General features: G+C 39.5%; 1 protein-coding gene across 2 annotated transcripts in view; it reads right to left on the bottom strand.

Annotated features, from left to right (window-relative positions):
• The window catches only part of LOC129109813 (CD166 antigen homolog), a 34705-nt gene that overhangs the window by 2248 nt on the left and 6496 nt on the right, over window positions 1-25961 (bottom strand). The window contains exons 2-14 of one of the 2 annotated variants that reach the window (XM_054621990.1): window positions 9013-9119; window positions 8558-8771; window positions 8347-8411; window positions 7862-7949; window positions 7448-7621; window positions 5342-5466; window positions 5075-5207; window positions 4620-4732; window positions 4399-4525; window positions 3647-3768; window positions 1400-1532; window positions 586-615; window positions 18-129 (exon numbers count right to left, since the gene is read on the bottom strand). In XM_054621990.1, coding sequence (XP_054477965.1) covers window positions 18-129; window positions 586-615; window positions 1400-1532; window positions 3647-3768; window positions 4399-4525; window positions 4620-4732; window positions 5075-5207; window positions 5342-5466; window positions 7448-7621; window positions 7862-7949; window positions 8347-8411; window positions 8558-8771; window positions 9013-9119 — 1543 coding nt within the window. The remainder of the gene's footprint in view (window positions 1-17; window positions 130-585; window positions 616-1399; window positions 1533-3646; window positions 3769-4398; window positions 4526-4619; window positions 4733-5074; window positions 5208-5341; window positions 5467-7447; window positions 7622-7861; window positions 7950-8346; window positions 8412-8557; window positions 8772-9012; window positions 9120-25961) is intronic. The other variant, XM_054622062.1, reaches the window with a different exon arrangement.

A 25961-nucleotide genomic window follows, 5' to 3' on the forward strand; every position in this document is an offset into this window, starting at 1 on the left:
CAGTGTTGACGTCTTACTTGGATTTCTTCATGTAGACCCAGTATGCCAGGCCAATAACTATAGTGGCGACGAGGAGACCAACAACAACTCCAACCACCAACTTGGTTTGGTCGTTATCATCTGATTGGTCTGTAAGACAAAACAGAAACATGAGACACCTGGGAGACACATTTCAGTGTGAAACTCCAGTCTGACTGCATACTGATACAGGTAAGCAAAAGAAGTCATTATGTGCAGTAAATGCATTGATGAATGGACACATCCGCACTGTACATGGTTATGACTCCTTGAGTTATTTGTTAATGACAGATATTCAGTGATTAATTTCATCAGCCAAAGGGATTATGGACAATGTTGACCTTTTGTCAGGATGCTGGTAGCTCCATTCCTCTTACTCTTTCATATATGTGTTTTGTTAATGACAACACACTGTCCAAAGATTGGTTTTCCAGTTGAAGAGTCCAAGGTGATGGTAAATATTTAATCAAGAGCCTTCTTTCAGGGAGCAATATTTGATTCCCCCCGAAGACTTTACTTCCCCCCAACCCACCCATTCTTACAAGCAAGAAGGCCGCTACAACTTACCTTGCTTATCCATTCTCACCTCCTCAATTACTGAAATCAGATATAAAATAAAATTAACTTCCAACAAAAGAGAAAAAAAAAAACCAAGTGTGATGTCCAGAAAATAATACCACTCTACCGCTATTCTACTTTTGCATGCAAGAAGTTCGAAAGAGGGAACAGATTAAATCCAGCATCCCAACATACACACCACTGAGTGAAGGGGGGGAAAGAGAAATGAAATGCAGTCTCAAACACTCGGGAATGAGTAAGCAAGGGAGAGCAAAGAATGATATTAACACTGCATGTTTTTTCACAGTGTCTACAAAGTGCTAAGAGCATGCAATGATGACATTTGGACAGTGGTGAGGTGTTAGAAGATAAATGATCAAATAGTAAACAGCTACTTATGTAACGAAACAGAAATCTGTTAACAGCTAAAAAAAAAAAGAGCAAAAATAACTGCTGATAATTTATACATAATGTATCTATTCAGCATTTTGTTTTTTCCCCCACTTATCTTTCCCTAGTATGGATTAAAGTAAACTGATTTGGTTGATTATACAAAGTACTTTATGTATCATAAAGGTCTGTGTCTGCCCCCAAAATATCTACTGATGAAAAAAAAGAAAACTTAATTAAGTGTGTTAACGCACATACCTTCTACATTGGGGTAGTTGGGGTAGAATTTCACCATTATGTAAAGTCAACATGCAGACAGAAAGAGTTAGTCAGCAGAGTAGGAAACATCTACAACGGCAGATTGAGAGTTAGTCTTTAGGAAAATCACGAAGCGGACAGAGACGAGAGAACCATTCTGCTACTTTGTACTTACGGGATGACACATTTATACTCCTGGTGTCCGAGCCAAACTCATTGGACACCATACAAGAGACAGTAAGATTTGCAGTAGGCTCAACCTTGATCTTGTGTGTTACTTTTCCGTTGACGAAAGGAGTATCTTCACTCTAAAAGAATAAAAAACACAAATGTAAGTATTCAAATATCTGACTTTACAGTTTCTAATCCTGCCACACATGTTACAAGTGTATGTTTTGTACCACTAGGGGGCTACATTGGATTGATATGAGCCTTTTCGTGACAAAGACGCAGCGTGTGCCTCTGGGATATAGACACTTGAGTCCCACAGGAAAACCCCAGACACAAAGACAAACTGCCAACACCCTTTTTTCTGTCCTGAACAAATACAAGAGGATGTGGAAATTTTGTAAATACCCATTACCTAGCTTGTATTCAAGCCTTACATTAGTATCTCTCTGAATAGGCTTTAAAGGATGGGATGGGAGGAGTGAAAATAAACTTTGACTGAAATGTAGTAATGTGTGTTATCTCCAAAATGTATTGTCCTTCAGTGAAAGACTGTTGTGCACCTTTGGAGTTGATTCATTATGACACACGAGTTTGGGTTTGGGTTTTGAGGTTAGAAACTGACTGAAAGGGCTGGAAAAAAATTGTAACCATCCCACACGCCCTCAGGTTAACGTGTAATTCAAACTGCTTCATTGAGTGATTCTGCTATCAGTGTGCACACAGGTACACCACAGAAACAAAAGAGAAAAAAAGGGTCCATTTAAAAAGAAAATTGTCTTCATGACAGTCTGGTGCAAAATACTGTGTTTGAGCCTCAGAGAAAATAAAGAAATGTACTCTTTCGAAACACCGAGCACAACCATCTAGAAATGTTTGGACTAGATAAGTATGGTAGCCGGAGAAAACACTAACAGTGCAAACTGCTATGCACATAACAGGGAGTATTCACTCGTTGGCAAAAGCAAAGCATGAACTGTCTCAGGAGCAAGACACTGGCAAACCTTGGGCTTTCTAGCTTCCTCACAATGAAAGCAGGCTTAAACAGATTGCCTCTGTTTAGTTGCATCTTCACATCACTGTTGATGTTGTTCAGGTTTGTTTTGAGGAAAAGAAACGCCATTACACTTTAAAAAGTATATGAGCATCTCAGTGGTTTGTCTTCACTGCTCAAGGAGACATGTATAGTGTCCGTACATTCATTGTAGGAAGACATGTATTTTCAGAAGTTGTTTTTGTTGTTTGTTGTTTGATGAACCAGACACCTAAATAACAAAGAGTATCCCTATTTGGATCCAAATAAGAAAACACAAGTTAACAAGCACACAGAGGAAACTCTTTCTACATAATTGGATTGAGAAATCAGTTTGTTTTGGTTCGTCGGGTTACATAAATTCTGAGGTTCATTTATTGAAATTATGCAAAGGCCAATTTAGGACATTTTACAGCGTTTGCAATAGCTGATTCAAAGAAGCAAATCAGATTTCATTATAGTTTAAACACTATAATCCTTGGGATTTTAATGAAAACATCTCTTTTTTGATGTCAGCATTTTTCAGCAATAGCCCTACAATGTTTCAATATTAATTAATAAAATCTATATAGCAGTTTTCATTGTTGGTGGAAGAATCTCCCATTCCTACGCTGGATTAAAACTGCCCCTCTACACAACCTATTTATTAAAACAGTGTGATTTTGTTTGGCAGATACACCAGTTCAATACATACACTAAAAAAGTGTTTAAACCAAATTTACTGTTACTACAGTAACCGGGACTGAAATCTCAGGGATTATAATTTGAAACTGTGCTCGCAAACAGTAGACCTACCTGTTTTTATGAATTTGGAATTATGTTATGGACTTTTTTTACACTGGTCATTTCCACACCCTCATTAACAGCTCCCAATATTTCAAATCCTAAATCTAGTCAAAATACCACATGTTTGCAGTTTGTTTGTCTACAGTTTTGTGCTACAGGTTGCCAGTTTACTTTTTGTTTTGAGGACTTTGTGAGTTGCATCTCCCATTAAACTCTTACAGTCATCACTCTGGCATGGACATAAAAACAAAAATGTTCCTTGAGTACCAGCAAGTACATTAGACATTTCACATTCAGCCTGACACCAAATCTAAATTTGTCCATGTCTATCGATCTAGAAAGTCCTGCGTGAAACTGTATTGAGAATCTCACAGAATCTTGTGAGGCGCAGACGATGTCTGATGCCTTGAACCATAAAAACACGAGCGTGCATACCGAGGTGCCGTTGATGCTCCAGGAAACAGCTGGCTTTGGAGAACCTTCAACCTCACAGATCAGGACTTTATGTTTGCCGTCTTCACCGCGCTTCTTGGAGAGTTGCTTGATCACTGGAGCACCTGCAACCAGACGTAATTCTTAAGATATACATCAGAGTGAGTGCACGTGTGGCGTGAACGGTTGCATTTCATTCATGCATGCCTGCACACAAATTGAAAACGTTTTAGTCAAATCCCTACTGAAAATAATTATTTCACATTTTGGGAAAAAAGCTTTTTCTCTTCGTTGGTGAGAGGAAGATGAGAAGCTTGATTCCATTCACCATGTTTATAAGGAAAGTATGGCACAAAAGCCAGCAGGCAGTTAGCTTAGCATAAAGACCTTGAAAGCCTGACTATGTTCAAAGGTAACAAAAGGTACCTACTATCACACTTAACAGGTTGCATCTTGTTTTAACTGTACAAAAACAACAAATAGTGGTTGTGAGGAACTTTCTGAACTCTGCTGGTTTCCTGGCAACCCCCCATAAAACCACAATGAGTCGTTTTGACACTTTGGAATTTCTGTACAAATTGAACTAACAAGACACAACATGCTAATACTTTAACATAATTATTTTTCCTGTTTCCTCGCAATTCCCGTATCTAAGCTAAACTCATCTAACCTGCCACTGGCTGTAGGTCGTACAGACATGAGAGCTGTATGAATCATATTTCCCTGTAATCTCACAGTTTCCTTTAAGTCCTTACCTTCAACAGCCAGCTCAAGAAAAGCCTTTTGGCTGAGGAGCCCCATCTTCACCTCACACTCATAGCGGCCAGAGTCAGCGTAAGTCAGCTTGGTAAACTTGGGCTCCTTGTCCAGTTTAACATTGTCCTGAATTAAATGAGAGGGATACGAGCACGGTCAATACTAACCAGAAATGTTTCTTCACTGAATCAGGCTTTGTTGTATAAAAGATTACTTTTACCTTTGTCCAGGAGACCTTGTTGTCTCCAGAGGCAACAATCTTGAGAGTTAGATCCAAGGCATCACCGGCACTCTTGACGATGCTTCCAAAGGGGCTTAAATTGATGTCTAGGTCTAACAAGAGAGGAGAGGATGGTGAAGAGATTGTTCAGAGGCCTGACAAGGATCGAAAACATTCCTGTTGTTAACCACACAACCCTGCACTTGGCTCACTGCCCTGCAGATGCAGCTTATTAGAGGCAGAGCTGTGGAAACAACATTTCTCTCCATAACGCACAGTAAGACTGGAAGGCTGGTAAAGAGAGAAATGAAGACGTTCTTTTCATTAGCAAATAGCAAATTAGAGTAACAAATGACAGGTAGAAAAGGAAATTACGCTGACCATTACGCTGGCGTGTGGAAAAAATTGCAGTAATTTCCACTTTTGAATAAATACAACATGTTTTGGTCTCTTACAGCTGACTGTGATGTTCTTAGTTGCTTCCATTGTCGGGTCGTCAACAAGGGAGCATTTGTATTCACCAGTGGAGTCACGCGAGACATCCGTGATGGTGTAAGTATCTGCATTTTCCACTTTCACCAACTCTCCCTTAAAAGACATACAATCAAACAATGATGGGCGGTTAGTTTCTAATGACTTATTGAAGAAAAACAACACAATACACAAGCATGAATGGAATACATTTATGAGCGTCTCAATGAGATATTGCTGGGCATGTGTACCTTAAGGTGGAAGTTAAAGGCGGTAGGAGGTGGGTTACCGTCTGCCACACACTTCAGAGTCACGTTGTCGCCTTCTACAAGGGGGTCCTTAGCAGTTACCTGAAGGACGATGTTCTCTGGGGAGTCTGCGCGGGAAAAAAGGAGACGGACAGTTAGAGAGGGGATGTACAGTATGTGAGGGTGGAGGGCGTATTAAGTAAAGCGCGTGCCCCCAACATCTGAACCCAGGGACTGCAGAGATAGACTGTCAGCACACTACAGAGAGGTCTAGCTTTGTGCCTCAGTATTGGTTATGACCAACTTAAAACTGCAGATGAGGAGATGGTTGGATTGCAGTCATATTCTGAGGCATTAGACCAAACAATCCTTTCATAGCTCAATATTTCAGCCCCATCTAAGAAGAAACTCTTCAAATGTCTTGTAAGAAAGTGTTCCGAACAGATAAGTTTTACTTTAAAAAGCCAGGTTGAGCAGATAACTTCAATATTTGATGCTGAGTTTGGTTTAAATCCCACTACAGAGCTACAGAATCCACACCTCATTTTTCAACTGTCACCATTAAAGGTACTGCTACTGTTGTCTTTCTTGGCTGGAAGCAAAAGAATGACATAAAACACTGTTAATGTAGTCTAAAGTCTGGAAAATAACACAGGCAGCCTGTCTCCACTGGTTATAGCTGGGGTTTATAAAAGAGATTTTCTCAGTGTTTGTTTAGAGCTTATGGGTCAGGAGCTGCTGCTGATGTAGTCTAGTCCTGAAGAGACAATGTGTGTGATGTTGAAGAAACTTGACCTCCCTTATATAGGCAGGCTACTGTTTTTAAATTCACATCATGTCATATTAAGTGATGTTTGCAAGCAGTCTACTCGCCAAAAATATATAAAAATCACATTATACTGAACAGAAACATTACCCCTTAAATAATTGAAGCTTTGTTCTGAAAACAGTGTTTCGCTAGTCAATATTTAACTTTTTTATCTGTGAATAAATTATATTATACTGAGGGGGGAAAAGCATGGATACTACTACCAAGAAAAATTCTTAAACAGATCAACCTGGTATGAAATTATTGTGAGTGATTTTCTACAAGTAGAGAAACCCCCTGCTGCAGCCTTGTTCTCCTAACCTTTCAACAGCAAGACTGGAATGCATTCAGTCAGAAACCACTTGCTTTAAGTCTCCACAACAAAAAAAAATTCTGTATTAAAAATAGAAAATATTTATAAAATTCTAGTCTGCACTTGTTTCTCTACCAAAATACTAAAGCCGATATACAATTTGGGTTGTTTTTATAATTAAGATGGACATACCAACATAAGGGAGGAAAATATGCTTAAATACGCTTATTCACTTTCTTGCAAAGAATTGGATCAGAGGATCAATACCACTCTTATAAATGTCTATTAAATATGAAGCTACTTCAGGAGACGGTCAGTTTCGCTCAGCATAAAGACCGGAAACAGGGGGAAAATCCAGCCTGGCTTTTCTGCAAGGGTAAACCATCCTTCTACCGCTACCTCTAAAGCTAATTAACACATAGTATCTTGTTTGTTTAATTTGTACAAAAAAAGTTTCGTACATATAGACCTTGCCAGGCTAGTTGATTCCCTCTTTTTCCCTGTTTCCAGTCTCTATCTCAAGCTAAATTAACCAGCTGCTGGATGTAGCTTATTATTTACAGTGCTGCCATGAGAACAGTATTGATTGTCTTATCTGGCTCTCAGCAAGAAAGAGAATAAGTACTCAAAATGTTGAACTAATCCTTAAAGAAATCCTTGAAAATGTGGATCCTGATCTGTAACAAAAACTACCCACCACACCTTGACACATGATGTAATTTAAGATTAAATATTACTATAACTCTGTGAGCAGGTTTTTTTAAATCCTGCAACAATTTAAAAAATATATTTTACTTTGGAGAGGTAAATATAGGGCAGAGCGTTGACTAGTCTGAGGCGATGTTACTGACAGAAATATCATCAACTAGAATTTTGGTCTTTCATATTGTACAGAAGTTAGTCTGACAACAGCTCGTCCGCAAACAGAAGCTGATGCAGTTTAGCAAGTCTGTCCAGTGAAGGTTGTTAGCGGGGTTCGAGGACTCACAGGTGATTGTGAAGGTCGCAGGAGAGGACACCAGCTCCGGGCCCACAGTGTTCTGAGTGCTGCAGGTGAACTCAGCGTCCGTGTCTTCCTTCTCGGCTGAGTACTCCAGTATGGAAGAAGTAGTTGAAAGGCCAGTAACAGGGTCCACCAGCACCGATGCTTCGATGGAAATCCCTAGACAGAAAACAAACAACTCTGTCTAAAAAAACTCTAAAAAGTAAAACATGGTATCAAGACCAAAACACTGCATTCGGTGAGTCAGCGAGTGCAGCACAATTCATCACTGAAGGATAATTTACTGTCCCAGTCAGAGAGAATAAATACATCTGTGTAGGTAACATTTATAAATGTCAGCACTCCAAAGAGCTGTTTTGTTATCATTTATAATCATCCAACAGAACGAAGAATACACACCTTTCCCATCAGCCACCAGAGGCACATTGTTCTTCAGCCATGTGATATTTACAGCTGGATTGGAGTCTTTTGCAACACACGTCCCGAGCTGTGGAACAAAAACAAAAAATATATTTGAAAGAAAATAGCAAAAGACTGCACTTGGAAAGAAAGTATTGAAAAAAATAACCATTTCATGAATGTGAGTAAATCTGCATATTTTTAAATGACCAAACATTTGTGCAAATTGGCTTTTTCAGAGCCTTTCTGACCATGAAATGCCCTAAGCATTTCTAAAGCCCCTCAGATCCTTTGGGTATTCTAATTGCAGTAGAGGATATTCTGCTCTTTAGTAATTCATGAGAATCACTTCAAAGAAGTCATTACTGTAGTAGCATGGTCTCTGCTATGCCTAAAGTTACCTTAGCTCAATTGAAGGATTTCCCTTGATGGTTTACTGCATAAGATAATGTATGTATAAGCAATGTTTATCATTAAAAACCCACCTTAGTTAGTTTGCCAATCTCCAGTTCTTTGGCTTTGTCAGAAATCTCCAGGCCTGTCGCCGTCTCTACAATACATTAAAAAAAAGTTGAATTAATGAACAGAGTGTTGGTGTGGGGGATTTGTGTGCTGCATGTCAGTCATTACAGCACTTTAACTGAAGTTATTAGAAAAAAGGAAAGTTATATTAGACGCATGCCAGCTTGTACTCACTGTAGATCACCACAGTAACTGGGTATTCTTTGATGTCTGCAACAGCCACCATGCAGGTGAAAGTGCGCTGGTCAGTCAGCTTGGCTGCAGAGATCAGCAGGCTGAAGTTTGCAGCCAAGCTAATGCGACTCTTGTATTCATCCGTAGCGCTGATTGAAACATTCTGTTTATTCATCTTGACCAGCAGGTCTCCCGTAAGTCCCTCTCCTTTGTCCTAGAGGGCAGAGCAGAGTGCACTTGATACGTGTCTGTCACATATGGCATTGACTTCCAGTTCAAATAAAAAGCACACAGTGTTTTGTTCCTCGCCCTCTGTTCATACAGTGTCATGTGGAGGGACAGATGCGCGGCCTAATGCACATTGCCACTCAGACTGGGCGTGGTTCAGACATGATAAGTGGGTGTCAGACGGGGATCACCATTTTGAATCTATTGACCTTCACTGTTTGACTTACATATTTCCATTTAGTGATCAGGATGTCCTCGGTTTTCAGGGCTCCATTGTTGCAGGGGATCTCTAATGTTTCCCCATACAGGCCGAAAACAGTCTCCAAACCGCTGACTGCGAAAGAGAAAAGAAGAGAAACAATTTACAATTACTTTTTCAGAAGGGTCAGCTCCAACACAGCATGACATTTCTTGACAGAAAATTGAAATCAGTTATTATTCTGAATGCTTTAGATGTCCCCTCTTTCTGCACATATTTGACTGACATTTATCAATACCACTTAGTGTTCCCCTACATACACTAAGAACAGCAGTTTCGATGGAGTTCTGCTTATTTTACAACCCCCTTGGTAAAAAAAAAAAAAAAAAAAAAAAACAACAAAACCTTGCCTGCCCTAAATTTCTTTCAAAACATCACTATGGAGACAAAGTGCTTGAGAGGGGGGATGGGAGGAGGGTGGCAGCAGAAGAGTCTCAATGGGCTGCGATGAAGGGTCAGAGCCAGAGGGCTCCAGGGAAGAAGGGGCTGCCATGGCCCGACTGAAAATGAGGTGCTACTCCGTTTTTGGTATTCAGATTCACATTTCAGATATCTCTGGGTTCAGGCTACGTTTACGCACGAGTGGGCGGGTGGAGACGAAAACCTGACAGCTAAAATCCAAAACAGCTCATCAGCTGTTCAGTAAAGTGTAAGAGAACAAAGCAGTGGCCAAACCCATAATCCATCTGTTGAATCGGTGTCAAATAATGTTCGTCGATTTCACAGGAAAAGTGCAAAACAATGACGGCACTCAAACATTCTGTGTGCATTCAACCCTGAAATTGTGTGATTATATTCACGCACAACAAAACTGCTGCAAACTGTAATGTCATTTCTGCACTGCAACTAAAGTTTTGGTCTCCATTTGCCTCCTAGCTCCTCAGGCATTTAAAAGTTCCCTCAGAGTGGTGCAAAGATGGTGCGGTAAATACATTTGAGGTGTGCGTGATACTCATTTGAATCCCATTTGAATCGAGGTAAATACTTTTACTATGGTTACCATTGTCTCCATCAGGACGGAGTCACAACTGGGACCCTTAAGGCAAAACTGCACAATTGCTTGTGATGTCAGGATAAGCCCAAACGTTTGCATCCTACTCTGTCTGTTTGTTTTCCTACAAGTTAAGCCCGTCTAGTCAAGTGTCATTTTCACATCACGACAATAGGATGAGTTCCTAAATGGCTGGTACTCTCATAATGTGTTGCCTTTCTAAAGATACACAACAATATGAAACAGTTAGCCTCAACTAAACACAGTCTGCCGTCCTCCTGACACTGAACAACTTCCCACTACCGACACTTGTCACTCATCTTTATGAGGTGTCAGCTTTGAAACAACCCTGAGTCTGATGCTGAACTAACCAGAGTCACTAAAGCCTGTCAGGAAAGCCAATACAGCAAGCAGATGACAAACAACAGACAATTGAATAATGTTATTTTCTAAAGGCCATGTCCTGCTTTATGTTTAGCTCTATTGCATTTTCTTTTAAGATGTTTCCTGCCTGTTTTGTAACTGATGTGACTGCCCTGCCCTGTGGCCACTAATCTCAGTTTAAAAGGAATAGTTCTGCATTTGGGAAATATACTCATTTCTCTTGGGGAGAAAAAGATGAGATGATTGATATCACTTGAATGTCTGGTAAATTTGAAGCTACAGCCAGCAGCCGGTTAGCTTAGCCTAGCTTAAAGACTGGAAACAGGGAAAACAGCTAGCCTAGCTCTGTGCAAAGGTGACAAGATGCACCTGCCAGCACCTCTAAAGCTCACCTATAAATTGTGTTATATCTCATTTGTTTAATCTGTACAAAACATGTAAAAACTAAACAAATGTGAATTTTCCAGACCAGGCTGGTTGTTTTAATATTGACAGTATTTATGCTAAACTAAGCTAGCAGTCTCCTGACAGTATAATCATATATATTATAATAATAAAAAAAAAAGAGAAAAAGGTGTATGTCCAAAAAATCCTTCCCCCTAAATATCCACAACAGCTAAACCTACCACTGGCTGCTTCATTCACATTCACAAGTTGTATGCCACGTTCAAAAATCTTTTTTTATTTTGTTCAAAACATGAAAAGTGGATAATTCACTGCTAATTCATTATGCCATCCATTTCAAGCTAGATTAATGGATGCTAAAACATCAGGAATTACCAATACAGAGACCAGGAAACAAAAATATACACAGAATAGAACAGCAGGGATTTAAACATGCATGAGCTAAAGCTGTGGTGATGACTATAATCAGTTTTTTTTAAAGCTCTAACTGTGAGCACCGAAGCAATGTAACACACACAATAAAAAAAATAAAAAAATAAGACTGATACTGCAGCACGTCAGCCACATAGATACAATTCCTGCATTTAAATAAGGCTCAGCGACATTTAATAGTGGCAGCAAGGGATAAAAACAAACCTCACCACATTTCAACTGCTGACAGTTTTACCAGGAATTCTTCACCAAACACAGGGATAAGCTCTGTCACTTGTCAACTGCAGTACAATTAAAACTGTCTCCTGCATTGATTCCTCTTATTATCCATGATTTGCCACACCTACAACCTGTTCCTTTCGCATCATAAAGTGATTTCAAAGGATTACAAGCTTCTTTTGAATCAAGACATTCATTGATCAGTCTCAATAAGTGATTTTGCTTACATTTCCCGACTTAAGCACATTTTCCACACTCACGCATTGAGTTTGCCATAATAGCTCTTTTCTTAATCATTTCATGAAATCTATAGAATTGTATACGGGGCAGCTAATGGGCTGTAAATTTGTGTCTTTATTTCACAGAGTCTGGCTCACATCAAGTTATTGGCAACTGGGTGTGCATCAGTCCCATCCACCTGAAATGGCAATGCAGGTTACTGGTGCAAACACTGTATGCTAATGTAGCCGTCCAACACTCCCTTGTTTTGTGTTCCTAATGTAAATCTAATGAAACTGACTTTCATGCTTGAATGTGCTTTAGCTTCACATGCAGGGTTCTGGTCGAGGCGTAAAAGATTGCACACGCTGGGCGGAAAATAAGAGACATTGTGAATCTATTAGGAGGTTGAATTAATGAGCTCCCTGTGCAGGACATGGACACATGTTTTGCATATATATGTCAAATCCAATAATAACCTGCTACATTTCAAATCTGGAGTGCCTTTACAGTGCCAAAAATAATCTGTCAATATAGATTAGGTGTTACACCCGGGTATGCCAGAATACTCTAATGGCCGAGGAACCATCCAAACTTTTAGAAAGTAGTTGACATCCGAGTCCACCTGTTTTCCCAGTGTTGAGCCTCAAACTTCTCAGGAGAGAGTCCTGCACAACCTGCTGATTCTTACTGTTGTAAAGTAACAAGAGTCAGTTATATACGGGTTACATTGCAAGCGCTGCAGGGTTGGAGAGGTTATCGCACTCCCAGTATAATAGACTCTTTACATTTCAAATTCAAATAGGCAGTTTTGAATATTCAAATAAAGCTGTGTTCAGCCTCACTGAGAAATTTTTAAGAGTCTGTATGAAGGAAAAGGCTTTATCTGTGCAGATTACACTGTTACACAATGAGAGTAAATCGCACATGTTGAGTTACAGAAGACAAAGCTCCTGCTGCTTACTGAGATAAGGTAATCCTTTGCCACAAAAGTAGGTGAACAGTGTGACTCCACATTGACAAACGCATGCACGCAAACTAAGCATACAAAAAATCATCACTTCTAAAAGTTGTCTATGATGAGGGAGCAATGGATACAAAGTCTAACCATTATGTTTTGTTGCGATTGTCTTAGAGGTTAAGGTTATTTCTTTCTTGTCTTCTGACCTAAAACCCACTTTGTAGAATCACATTGAAATGGTGTTAACTAAATCTTTGCCAAAAACTGGCCTTGCACATTTGATGATGTAAAGCATTGTTATGCATTTTATTTAACTGTATTAACTTTCAAATTTAAATTCATTCACAGACAAGGACATTAACAGTATGTCATCATTCATTGTAATATTACAATTCTATTGGAGAAGGATGATGAAAATACAGTTAAAAAAACTCCCAATAGAAGAAATATGCTTATTTGAGATTTGGTTGTAATATTTCTGTGTAAAAACCATTAAAGCTAATCACAGATACAGATCATATGAAAACCATTTGTATTTAAACATGTTTTAAAGCTGGGGTTTCAGAGACTCCAAACTGAAGTAATGCATCTTTGTTTTTTGCAGACTTTTGAAACAATTCATATAAAATGATTAAACGTAATGAAGAATCAAGCTGATAAAACAATGATAAGTACGTTTATTAAAATGAAGAAGATTCTGGGTCTCCAAGCAGCAGATCAGTGTTAAGCAGCACTATTTTCCAGTGCACTACATCTCTGTCTTTACAAATCATTTATTGGCACTTAAGTTCTTTGAACCCAAAATAGCTACGTTTGATGTGAATTTCTCTATACTTTGGAAAGAGGAGTTCTCATACTGGACAGAAATAATAGCTAATATTTGGGTGGGGGGTAAATCAAGTAACAGGCGAGTGACAAGAGACAGGAGGCAGCACCACAGGAGACACTTTCATGTTCCTGATTAAGGCGCTTCTATCTCTGAGAAGAGACAGGTGACGACAGCTCAGATATAAAGCTCGCCAGGGAAATCAGCTACCTACCCCACTAGTCTCTGTATCCCTGTTTTGCTACCTTACGCCCTCCCATTTGTGTGTGTGTGTGTGCCTGTGTGTGTGCGCACATCGTTCAGCTGCAACATCCAAAAGAAAACGGGGGCCCAAACTTATTAAGTGCTGAAAATGAGGATTGTGCAGTGAATGGTGATCCCATGGCGCATGTCCACAAAGACTTGATGGCAAATAGCCTCGCTTCAGAAGCGGTTCAGCGGTGAGGGAGCAGACAGAACCACTTCAACTAGATCAATAATACTTGAGGAAAGGCGAGATTCTTATAGTGAATGGTGCTTGCCTAAAGAGCAAGAAATCAAAGAACAGCTAACCCTACGTGACATTCTTCTTCTGGTCCTTGTCTTTTCTTTAATAATTTAACAAGTGCTGAAACGAGGAGAGATCAGAGATTTAATAAGCTCGATCTCTCATTATTTGCTGTCAAGAAAAACAGAGGGACTGCTGTCAAATTTAAAGCTGCACAATGTTTCGAAAAATTGCTCCGTCTACCAGCAGGTTCACCAAATTGTCCTTGTAGCCATTTAATAGGCTAATATATGAGCTCTAAAGGCTGCTGTTTAGTCAGCTCACACCCTTAGTTCATATTTTACTATGAAAAGCACATGACTGTATTTGAATTGTGTTACAGTACCAGTTCATGCTGAGGAAGTGGTCCAGACCAGCTTGCTGAAGAAGATTTTGACAAAAAAAATACCCAGCTACATCCTCACTATCTCTGTAAGTCTCCCTCTCTCTCTCTCTCTCTCTCTCTCTCTCTCTCTCTCTCTCTCTCTCGGGGTGTAATCATGTCACTGATGGATAACTGACAGCACACTTGCACAACATTCCTTTCACACAGTTTCTCTTTATGTTGCAGGCTGAACCACGGAGGCACCATTCCAAACGTCAACATTGTGGGCTCTATAATTTAGCTTTTCCTGACTACTGTAATTGCCTGTCAGTGTTTTTATGGCGTAAATCTAAAAGCATCAGCTTGTATTTTTTTACCCGACTGTCGAGAGCTGTTCGGCAAAAAATACTAATGCCCACAGCTGAGCGACTCAATTTTTGAAAAGGAGTGGTCTGGGTAGGCTGCAAACATTGTTAGCGATGCTAGCAGCATGGCTCATGGGAGGACAATGCTAGTCTGTTGGTAAATTGGTTGTTTGATGGGTTGCATTGAAATTTTGTACAAACATTCATGGTCCCCAGATGATGAATCCTACCGACTTTGGTATAACCCTGATATTTCCTCTAGCGCCACCATGAGGTTGACATTCGTGCCTTTTAAGTAAATCTTGACGACTATTGGATGGATTGGCACAAAACTTTGCAAAGACAGTCATGTTTCCTACACAATGAATCCTAATGACTTTGATGATCCCTTAACTTTTCATCTAATGACAGCCTAAAGCTCAAAGCAAAGCCGTGCCAGGGTTGAACCTCAAGGAGCTGCTATGGCTGTTCTGTTTCCACATTGTGGTAACTAGTCTAGTCTTATAATCCAATAAATACATCCGGGGATTTAGTCAGACCTTCTGAGCCGTAACAAGCAATTCTTATTCATAAATCTGCTGTTTATTTTCTCAATTAATTGTTTTGTCTATAAAAAATACCAAAGAAATCTCTTTGTTTTGAGAAATCAACAGTCCAAAACACAAAAGGATTCAGTTTACTATCACCAAAGACAAAGAAAAGCAGCAATGCATCACTTTCTAGAAAAGCACATTTTTGCTGGATAAATGACTGCAATGATTTAATGATTAAAAGAAAAGAGTTGCTGAATAATTATTGAAATATTTTTCAGCTCTAGTGTTGATGTTGTTAAAGCCGCCTAAATACTGTAGACATGAGTATGTGTAAGTACTTTAGGGTTGACAAAAGCCGCATTCTTTGATGCAGAGATTTCACGCCATTTTACGACCCCCTTTTTCTGCAACACCATCTGTTTCAGGGCACAGAAAGCTATCCAACACCCTAAAGATGTCTCCCTGCACCTCTTTGACCTTAAGAAGGGTGTAAAGGTCTTTCAGAGAGAATCAATCTGAAAAGAAGTCCCTTTATGGACAGAAACACTTGGGACAAAGGTTTCATTTTCTGCAATGTTACCCACAGGCTCAATCTGCTGTCCAGTTGAACCATTTTCATTTTTTATGTGTGTTTTAAATAAGTTATCAAACTCCTGGAGATTCTTATCTACAAGTTTCATAAGAAACATTGAGTCTAACATATTTATTTGTTTTATGGCGTAAAAGAGTGTGATATTTTCTGACATTAATAAAACGCTGTTTTGATGCATAGCCATGCAATAAAAAATATTCAAATGTGAAATTAGACTAGATGATGAACATCAAAATGAATCCAAGCTGTTTGTTCATCAGTCCAAGATCAAATATATTGAGGTGATGAGCAGAAAATAAAGAGAATGGTTGGAGTTTTGCTTGAAATCAAATAGTCATCATCAATCAATAAACCTACTTATCATTTCAGCTCTCCGACTGGTTTGTTTTTTTTAGTCAAAAACAGGACAACCAGAGTAGAATAAAATAAATAACAATCTCTCAATTTTTTCAATTCACACAGAGCAGAGCTATGTTTGTCACCTCAGTGCAAAGCAAACCTGTGTGCTGCTGAGAAGAATGGACAGCATATGGAGAATTATGTACAACACACAATATTATTAGTCTGAGTGTATTAAGCATAATGGCTCCCCTCCTTCACCCCGGCAGCATGGACACATTTTCAGACCACTGTGCATCCAAACCAACTATAGTTTTCATGTTCTGCAAACAAAATGCCATGATCTCCTGCCTAATGGTGCCTGTTACTCAGGAAAATAAGGCAAACACTCTAATGTGTATGTAGGAGGGGTTTTTTTTATTTTTTTTACAAAATATAAGAATGCAGAAGTGCAGAGAAGTATCCATGCACCTTTTTAGTTTAATATACCTGAGCAATAATAGCCTAACCTGCTTTACACTCTCCTCTCCCTAGATATAAAATGTGGTTTCCAGTGGGAATTTCTAAAGAAACACATACATAGCTCTCTCCCCCTCAGGCCAAAAAAAATTTGCTGCATCATGTGTGGTCAACAGACACCTACAGACAACAGCAGGCGGGAACAAGGCTAATGCATTGCCTGCAGTCCCACCTGTCGGCTTCTCATTGTTGCCTCTTGACTAAAAATGCTGGCTCCATTTTCTCTGGTTTCAGACTAGTCTTGAAGAGGGCCTTCGGTACCTGTGCAGACCTGCCTCTGAGGTATCAGGTTGCTGTTCCCGCCTCTCGTCAGGGATTGAGACGAAGAAGGAGAGAAGGGCTCAAGGAGGAGGAAAGGATTTATTTTGCCTTCAGGTGTTTCAAGCCACTTGTGTAATTGAAGGCTGCCTCCCGAAAGAAATGCCTCATAGTTACGGATAAATCTTTCATATCATAAATCCTTGGTGTTCAATGCAGGTTTTACAGAGCCTCAAAACATATTTTTTAATCAGCTATGACTGATGGGCTCTTACATGAAAACTATATTTTTTAACAGTTAATCCAGCTTTGGTTATATCACAAGTTTTTTTTCCTCTATGTTTTGATCGCCGGTTTGAAGTTGGTGAGGCTTAGATGGAAAATGGGATGTCACATATGTCTGTGTCAATCACAATTCAGCAATATTTAAATCTAAATGTGATGACAGAGGCAGATGAGATGAGTCTGCATAGCAGGAGTTAATTCAAGAGAGAGACTTGAGTGCACATCATAACTTGTTTGCTTTCACCTATGTGATTTCGTACAATTCCCAGAATACCTGCTGACAATCCCCAGACAACAGGTGGAACCACTTTGCATCAGCTGTGGGTCATTTGTGTGTATGTGAAGACAATAATAGCGCTGGAAAAATAAGCCCAAAGGAAGCAGTGAGTTCTGCTCTGCAGCTCAAAACACAGGATGTCTTGTGACCAAATTGCATTCCGGTCCATTAAGGACACTGTCCGAGTAACTTTTTGGCTTTATTGTCTGCATTGGGTTAAATAATGGGGGGAAAATGTGATTCTGAAGGACTGGTACCCAAATGGATGTTTCCAGTTGATTTATTAGATAGTGAAGTTTTCCATTTCATTGAGGCTTCAGTGGAAAAATATCTCAACATGATGACACGTTGTCTGTGTTTGACTTGTTATGCAAGGTAATGAGAAAAAAAAACATTGCCAAGCATCGAAATAGACCTCAGACTGCCAGGTAGATTGCCGAAAACATGTCCAATTAACTTCTCCATTGGAGATACCCTAATACGGCCAACAACACGCGGAAAACATATGCAATCTGAATTTCTGCACTTTCTGTACGTACTTTAACCAACTAACATTGACTGGCATTCAAGCCTTGAAGCTGGATAAGAGACGCAACATAAAGATTTACAGAATACAGGGGAAGATTTGCACAAAAAAAAAATCAAGAACTTCTTGCATTTTTCCCTTTGATTAGCAAGTTTAATATGAGATTTTAAAAGAGCACCATTGTCAAGAGTTTTTAATAAATTATGTTCAAGTTCCTTTTAAATCACTGTCTCACTCTAAAGATACAGACAGCACAATCAAAGCAGACAATTTGGCTTTGATTTGGCTTAAATTGTTCTGCAAAACTTCAGCAAAGCACTGAAGAGAGCTAATATCTAGGGGCAAAAGTTTCTGTTGGTACTGGACGTAATGGGAGCATATATAAATGTTACTATAAGGCTTAAGAACATATGTATAGACAGTTAGGAGAGAGACCACACTGTTTTTTTTATATAGAGTATCTGTGAAAAAGTATCTAATGCTTTGTCATTGCCTCTGCACATTATTGGCAGTATCACAGAGTCATTTTGATATATTTTTCTGTGAGCGAGACAGATGGGAAAGATAAAAGCACATTACAAGAAGGGTGATTATCACTCTAAATGACTTGCCATAAGGTTTCCTAGAAATTGATCTTGTGGCACGATCATTAGTCTTTGAAATGTTCTCCTCTTTACACTCGACCACACGAGCCTTCGTAAAAACCCTCTTAAAAAATGTCATAAATTGCGTAAGCAGATGAGCTGCACAAGTGCGGGGACTGCTCTTAAGACAGCAGCCTGCTGCTGGAGCGATCGGGTGCTAAGTGCACTCAGAAATCACGTCCATTATATCGTGAATTATGTATTGGAAGGGCGCAGGCCAGGGGACCGGAGGGGAGAAGTGCTTGTGAGATGCCTGTGGGTAGACTTGGGGGCAGATCATAGGAGAGCTCACAGTCCTGACTCCAAAGCGTCCACCAACAACTCCCATTAAAGACGTGCCATTAAAGGCAACATTAGGCCATTAACAAAGCGCAGCCACACCGCTTACTACTTATCCATTAACCCTTCCTAATGCAACGCAGTGTCTAACATTTTGGCAATTACTTCATTTTCCTGTTTCCGGAAGAGCCGACATTAACCCACCAAAGTCTCTGGGCTATGAGTGAAAAAGATTGATTTTCAAATCCCCTGTAGGTACCTGAGACTATAGGGGAAGCTAATGGATTCCCATGTCTCTACTGTGCCATGATGAGCGTGTTTCTCAGGTAGGAATAAAACAATCTCCATCTCTTCAAAGAGAAAGCAGCATCAACTATATACTGTGTCTTTGTGTTAATATATAAACAAAGACATTTAATTATCCGCCTTTCTTCTATGAAAGGGAACTGATATTCAATACTCTTTTCACTTCAATACATACAAGCACCAGAGTAAGGATGTGTATCAAATTTGCTCATGACTTTATATCAACTGCTGCTTTTGTGTACAGGGTATCAAAGCTGGGGCCTATTAACTTTCAAACCAGTCAATCTAGACGTTTCATTACGCTTCATTATGCTGAGTCATTCAAATGGGATGACTTTCTCATATGCCAAAGAGGCTTCAAACTTTGTTATGCTGGAGGATCCCACAAACATTATTGAATTTCTCCTGCTCGCCCATGCCTGATGAAGAGCTTGCATCCACACGCAACAACTCTGCCTGTAATCACAGAGGCTTTGAATCAAAGTGTATCTCTCAGGGACTTAAACATTTCTACGAGTTCCTTTAGGGGCTAAAGTTGAGCTCTTAAAATCCAAAGATTTTTTTCTTGGCGAGTGTTTAACAACGTTTCAGCTGCACTGATATAGCACACCTAACAAGAGTTTTTACTAGAGAATAACATATTCAACTGCAGCTCAGATTCTTGTTTGTTGTATGGGATTTTTAGTCTATCCAACTAGACTCTCAACATTTTACTTGCCTGAATCTGAGTTTAGCCTTGATAACAGGTATATGATCACATGGTTCAATGGTTTCCAAATGTTTAGACTGAGTTTTAGATTGTGAGGCACAGACGAATGCACAGAGAGGGTAGGACTTGCTGTTCGAAAACTCTATTTTCAGCCTGTGTAATTACAATCACAGACCCTTTTCCTCCAGCAATCACTGGGAAGTAGACTCAACCCAATTAAGGCTTAAAATGCAGTCACACTGATAATGAAATAAATGTTTACAGCCTAATAGAATAAATGTAAGGGTTAAAGAGGTGCAGCAGATGGTGTGATAGTCCAGATGGAGCCTCTAAAAGTGAGTAATGCTCCTCACTAATGAATATAGTGCCCTTTGAATTACTGACGAGTTTGAACTGATACCCATAAATAAGTCCATGAAGTGAATCTTGAAGTTGTTATAACCGTTTTGCGTTTTTTTCTCCACCATATGCGGCTAGATGTGTTAATAGGCAGCTTTAAAATATTCCTGACACATTCAAAACAACCTTCTAGACATCAAAGTGCTCGTCGTTTCGGCAGGTCTCTTCAAGAGGTATCACATCAGACGGGAGGTATCAGTTTTATGCATATACTCCATAAACCTGCGAGCCCGAAGCAACCGAGGCTACAAGAGCACGACTGACTTCCAGGATGTCCGAATATAGATTGGACATCGCTTGTAATCATTTTTTTTTTTAATAGCCTACAGGGTCCTTGGAACTAACATCATACAGCAGAAGAGAGAGAAAGAGAGACAGACTGGTACCGGAACAATCAATGACATGATTAATCAATCCACAGAAAATAAATAGTTAAAAATGTTGATATGTTCATTTATCAATCATCATTTATCAAGCAAAAATGTCAAACATAATGCTGATTCCAACTTTTAAATGTACGGATTTATCTCTTTTCTATAACTGTAAATTGATATCTTTTAGCTCTTTGTCAGACAAACCTAGCTATTTCAATGATTTAATTGTATTGTATGAGAGTAAAAGGATAATCAACAGCTTTGTTTTAAATTAATCACTTGTCACAGTCCTAGCTCATTACAAACCCTTCAGCACAACATTGGTGACTAATGAAGATTTTGCTCTGATTAAAAAAATACTTTTTTTTTATTTGATTGTTTGAATAATTGTTTGGTCTAGGAAAGAGATCGGTGAACAAATGCCCATCGCTTTTCTCAGAGACCAAGGTGGTGTCTTTAAATATATTGTTTTTTCTGACCAAAAGTCCAACATATATTAATTCCACTGTGATATTAAAGAGAGAGAGAAAGCAGCAAATCCTCATCGAGTTAAACCAGAGACTGGTTGGCATTTGAAGAATGACAAATCGCTAATCATTTCAGCTCTTAATCGATTCATTTTGTCGTTTACAAAGTAGAAATGTCAAACACTCTTGCTTCTTATACAACTTTAGGGTTTTGGACTGTTGGCCAAATTTGCACACGACACTCTGTGCTCTGGCAACATTGTTCCTCTTAATCTTCTGACAGAAATGACAGCTGAATTGGTAATGAGAATAATAGGTAGTTACAGCCCTATGCCAAACCCTCAAGCTCGACATATTATATATGGGAACAGACAGAGCACTACACCCACTGCACCATCAGACTAAAAGCTTCCTCATACTGGTAGCAAATTCTGTAAAATTAGATTATTTTTGAAAAATCTCCCCAGCTAGCAGATATACATCCCACTAGTTAGCACAACTGCAATAAGCTTTTTGTTTGAGTACTTGCATGTCTGTCTCCACCACAAGTGCTCCCTTTCCTGTAAAAGTGGCCCCGCCCCTGTCCTTGCCCCCATAGATATGAAATCCTTTGAACATCTGTGGCGTGTTGGGCCTGGGGGAGCACTTGTGTTTACTATTATACTATCTGTATGACCATATTACAGGTTCAGGTGCCTGAGGACACCAATCAAACCTGCTGCCACAACAAAGCCCCCCGTTGAAGGTAAAGGCAGCCTAACACAGCCCTGACCAGAGCCGTGGAGAAAGAGTGGGGATGAACTAGCCCCGAGCAAGTCACTTCTCCATGTGGGTAAACAAGAATGCATCCGCTCATCGATCCTAAAGTGCTTCATTAGACGCTGCATGAGCCGTGGACTAATATTTTCCCCCAACTCAAAATGGATGAATAATGGAAATATGTGCAATACTTGTATTATTGTCTCAATGTAATGCACAGCACCTACTTTGCCGTATCAATAATGCATGCCTTGTTACACTGTAAACAACAGAAAAATATTAACAGGTAGATATTTTCATTCGTTCAGCAGACGGCCCCGTGTAGCTTTCATCACTGGTAATTGCCGTGGCGAGGCTGATACTTTCACATTAGTTGAGCAAAGACTCATGTATGCTGTTGTGCACAAATAATGACAGGCCTGACCTTCTAACCCTTCACTGTGAAACAGAGCAGGCAATGCTCCCAATTCCAATAAGCCAAACAGCCTGGTTGGTATTAAGAGGGCATGACGGTTTCAGATTGTGTCCTGCTTTAGCCTCTGGCTCCGGGGGGGGGGTGTCCTAAAGCCTCTGCTGGCTAAACAGAGCAGGGAGCGGTGGGAGGAATACATGGAATGCAGATAATACATACAAAGGATTATGTACCTGCTTGCATATCAAATCTGCGTGGTTTCACATTTAATACCCACGGACCAAGGTCTGCTTTGATGGGAGTACTGTGAAAGGTTGGAGCTTAACATGCGCTGTCACACCACTGAGTCTTTCTACGACTTCAGGACGTTCACATTTACGTGGCCGGTTAACCGCTAACATTATTCGGCTGAAAGGTTTTACTAGTGTAAACTCCAATGGCGCCAAGCTGTTTTTTTCTGTATGATGAATTTGTATATTCTATAAACTGTTAATTTATGTGAAATAAATGAACTTGTGTCCAAAAGACAATTTATCTTATCAAAGAAAGGTCACTAGAAGTGATCCTACTTTTTCTTAAGACACATAACAGATAGGAATGTCAAAACAAACCCAATCTTGCGCTTTTGTTTGTGCCTTTTGGTTTCTTTAGGATGAGATAACCACTCTCAGTTTATGTCATTCGACATATGTCACCGTCGTCTTGGGTACGCGGGTCCTTTAAGGCATGATAATTTCATTAGCAGTGGCTATTGCATTTTCTTCTTCCATTATGACATGAGGAGAAGCCATACATTAAGGTAAGTGCTTTTAACCATCCAGCCTGGCGTTGCACATCTTTAACCACTCCCACTCTGTGGTACATCCAGAACAAGAGCAGAATAAGCCCTGCAGATCTAACGGATAGTGAGCAGCACACAAACAACCCCCCTTCACGCGAAACTCTGTCAATGAGCACCTCTGACAGATATCTACAAAATATCTAGGATGTGGACTAGTGAGTTTGGGGGTTAAAAATCTCCATGGGACTGCTTTGCACAGACTACTCCCCCTTCAAGCAAACTGAGTCAACACGCTGTTCAGAATGTTCTCTGGAACAACCAGCTGCTTCAACTGCAGGGTCAGACAAAAATGCAGGAGCTCGGGGCAACGGCTCCTCTGGAAGTACATAAAGGGCTATAAGTTGTAACAGAACAAAAGCATCACCGATAAATAAGGACATTTTCTGTGATGTAAAAACAAACAAAGCCATAGTGGTGGAAACTACACACCATTTTGGAAATACGCCATTCAAATGTATATCTAGCCACGCTAGCGGCATGGCGCTACAGGCGGCAATGTCGGTTGTTTGTGCTACCACGTGTATCCAAACTGGATATCTCAACAACTATTTTATGGATTGCCTTGAAATGTTACACCGACAATGAAGCCTTTTGTCTTTGGTGATCCCCTGGTGTTTCCTCTTATGTAGCTGTTTTGAATGACATGTCTCGGCAACTATTGTATGGATTTCATTGAATTTTGCAGACTAGAACCGGGTAGTCGATTGTTATGATTAATAAATCAGAACATTGGTACAGAAAATTAATCAGTAATTCTTTTTACTAAATAAATCATACATTTTGCAGCCCAAGCACAGTCATTCATGGTTTCCTCAGGATGAATTTTAATTTTGTTAGGGACCCTTTACTTTCCATATAGTGCTTCTTAATTTGTCCGAGCCTTTAATTACCAAATACCTGCATGAATAATGTATTTTGCGACATACTCATCTGCACAAGTTTTTAGTCTCTTACCAATTAGCAAATGTTAGCATGCTAAATGGCAAAACCACAACGCTTAACATGATAAATATCAAACCTGTTAAACATCAGCATGATAACACTGTCACTGTGAGTATGCTGTGTATCTAGTTTTTTGTTTTATAGACCATTAGAAACTTCTTAGCAGAAAGGGAAAAAGATGTCGGTACAAACTGGAGGAAAAAAAAAAAAAAAAAAAAAATCACATATAGAAACTAACTTCCTAGTCGACTTCTCTTATGTGTTCAGTTGTTAATATTAAAACCAAGTATATTTGCAGATGTAATGACCTGAGATAAGAAAATGCAATGAACACAAGACATTACTGAGGACAATAAGAAATATATTCATTCAAGCATGATATCAGAGGAAATGGCACCATGAGCAGAAAGGTGACGATTATTAGAAACCCAGTGGGAGATATTATTGTGTGAGCAAATGACAAATGGTGGCGGTGATATTCTCTTGGTTTGGTGTGTCCGTTTGTGTTGGCTCTGTTTAGACTGAGCGTGCTGTGGCATGAGACAGGTAATCCTGAGATTTCCTCCAAAAGGAGCACTGACACTAACATTTTATTTCTCTCCTTTTTCAGTGTCAGTTTTTTTTTTCTGTGATAAGACCCTGCACAAAATGAAATCAGTATCATTATATGGGGAAATGATGTGTCATCTCTTCCTGTATCCCTTACTTGTGTGTGTGGGGGGGGGGGGGGGAAATGAATGGCAGCATAATGGGTTATGGCATCTTCATTACTCAAAATTAAACCCTGCAAAGTTAATTTAAGAATGTCCTCACTCCACACAAGACAGCCACTGTAATAAAGGAACTTTATATGGCAAGAGCCTCTGGTAGACAGGCTGCTTGTGAGTATACTATTAAACACTGCTGCTTTTTCTACTGCGACCACCTTGCCATCGTGACACAGTTAAATGAGAGTCATGCACGTTGTTTTTCTGTGCCAAGAATGTAACTCAGTACAGAGAGTTAGTATTTAAAATGCACCAGTGGGATGTGTAATGCATTGGGATTCTCCCTAGGAACAAGAGGCTACTTGACCTCTCAAGATGTCCCATTAGAAAATTAAGTATTGCATCTAATTAGCAGACGAGCATCTTTTCACCTTGCTAGTAATGTCTGGCAGTGGAACGGCTGAATATTTAAGAGCAAAGAAGAGTGTCTTATCATAGAACATCTAACACATTCACAAGTCATACATCAGTCAAAGCATCGCTAGTGTGGCAGTCACCATGGAAAAAGCCACCACGTGACTTCTCACATGCTCTTTGATTACAAGATCATTTTGATGTAAGGATTACATTTCTTCTAACTTAATCATGGTTTTTCCAAGAGGTTAAACATCAGAAAGTGGGCCTGTCTAAATTTTTAAGGTCTGGAATGTGAAAATGTCTTTCATTGAAAGGGGAATGGGGGATAAATGATTTACGTACAGTTTAGAGCGAGCAACCCTTCCAGACATGGACCAATAATAACCTACATTTAATGTATATATAGAGTAAACATATTCTCTGAGGCATCAGTGGGTTAGTACAACAACATCCAAAAAATACTACAATACTGCTGTTTGTGTATTACTTTTAGGTTAGTATTTCAACTGTTTAGCTTAAGGATTGAACAGTTGACATAATTAGCTAAAAGTAATATATCATTATTCTGGTTATGTGCTACTTTTTGCTAAGTATTTAAATGGCTTAACCATTCATTTTGGTTATTTCACCTGTGCATTCATTTTAGGTAAATATTTCAAATGTTTGTCTCTTAAGTCAG

This window comes from Anoplopoma fimbria, chromosome 1, assembly GCF_027596085.1.
Source record: "Anoplopoma fimbria isolate UVic2021 breed Golden Eagle Sablefish chromosome 1, Afim_UVic_2022, whole genome shotgun sequence".
NCBI lineage: Eukaryota > Metazoa > Chordata > Actinopteri > Perciformes > Anoplopomatidae > Anoplopoma > Anoplopoma fimbria.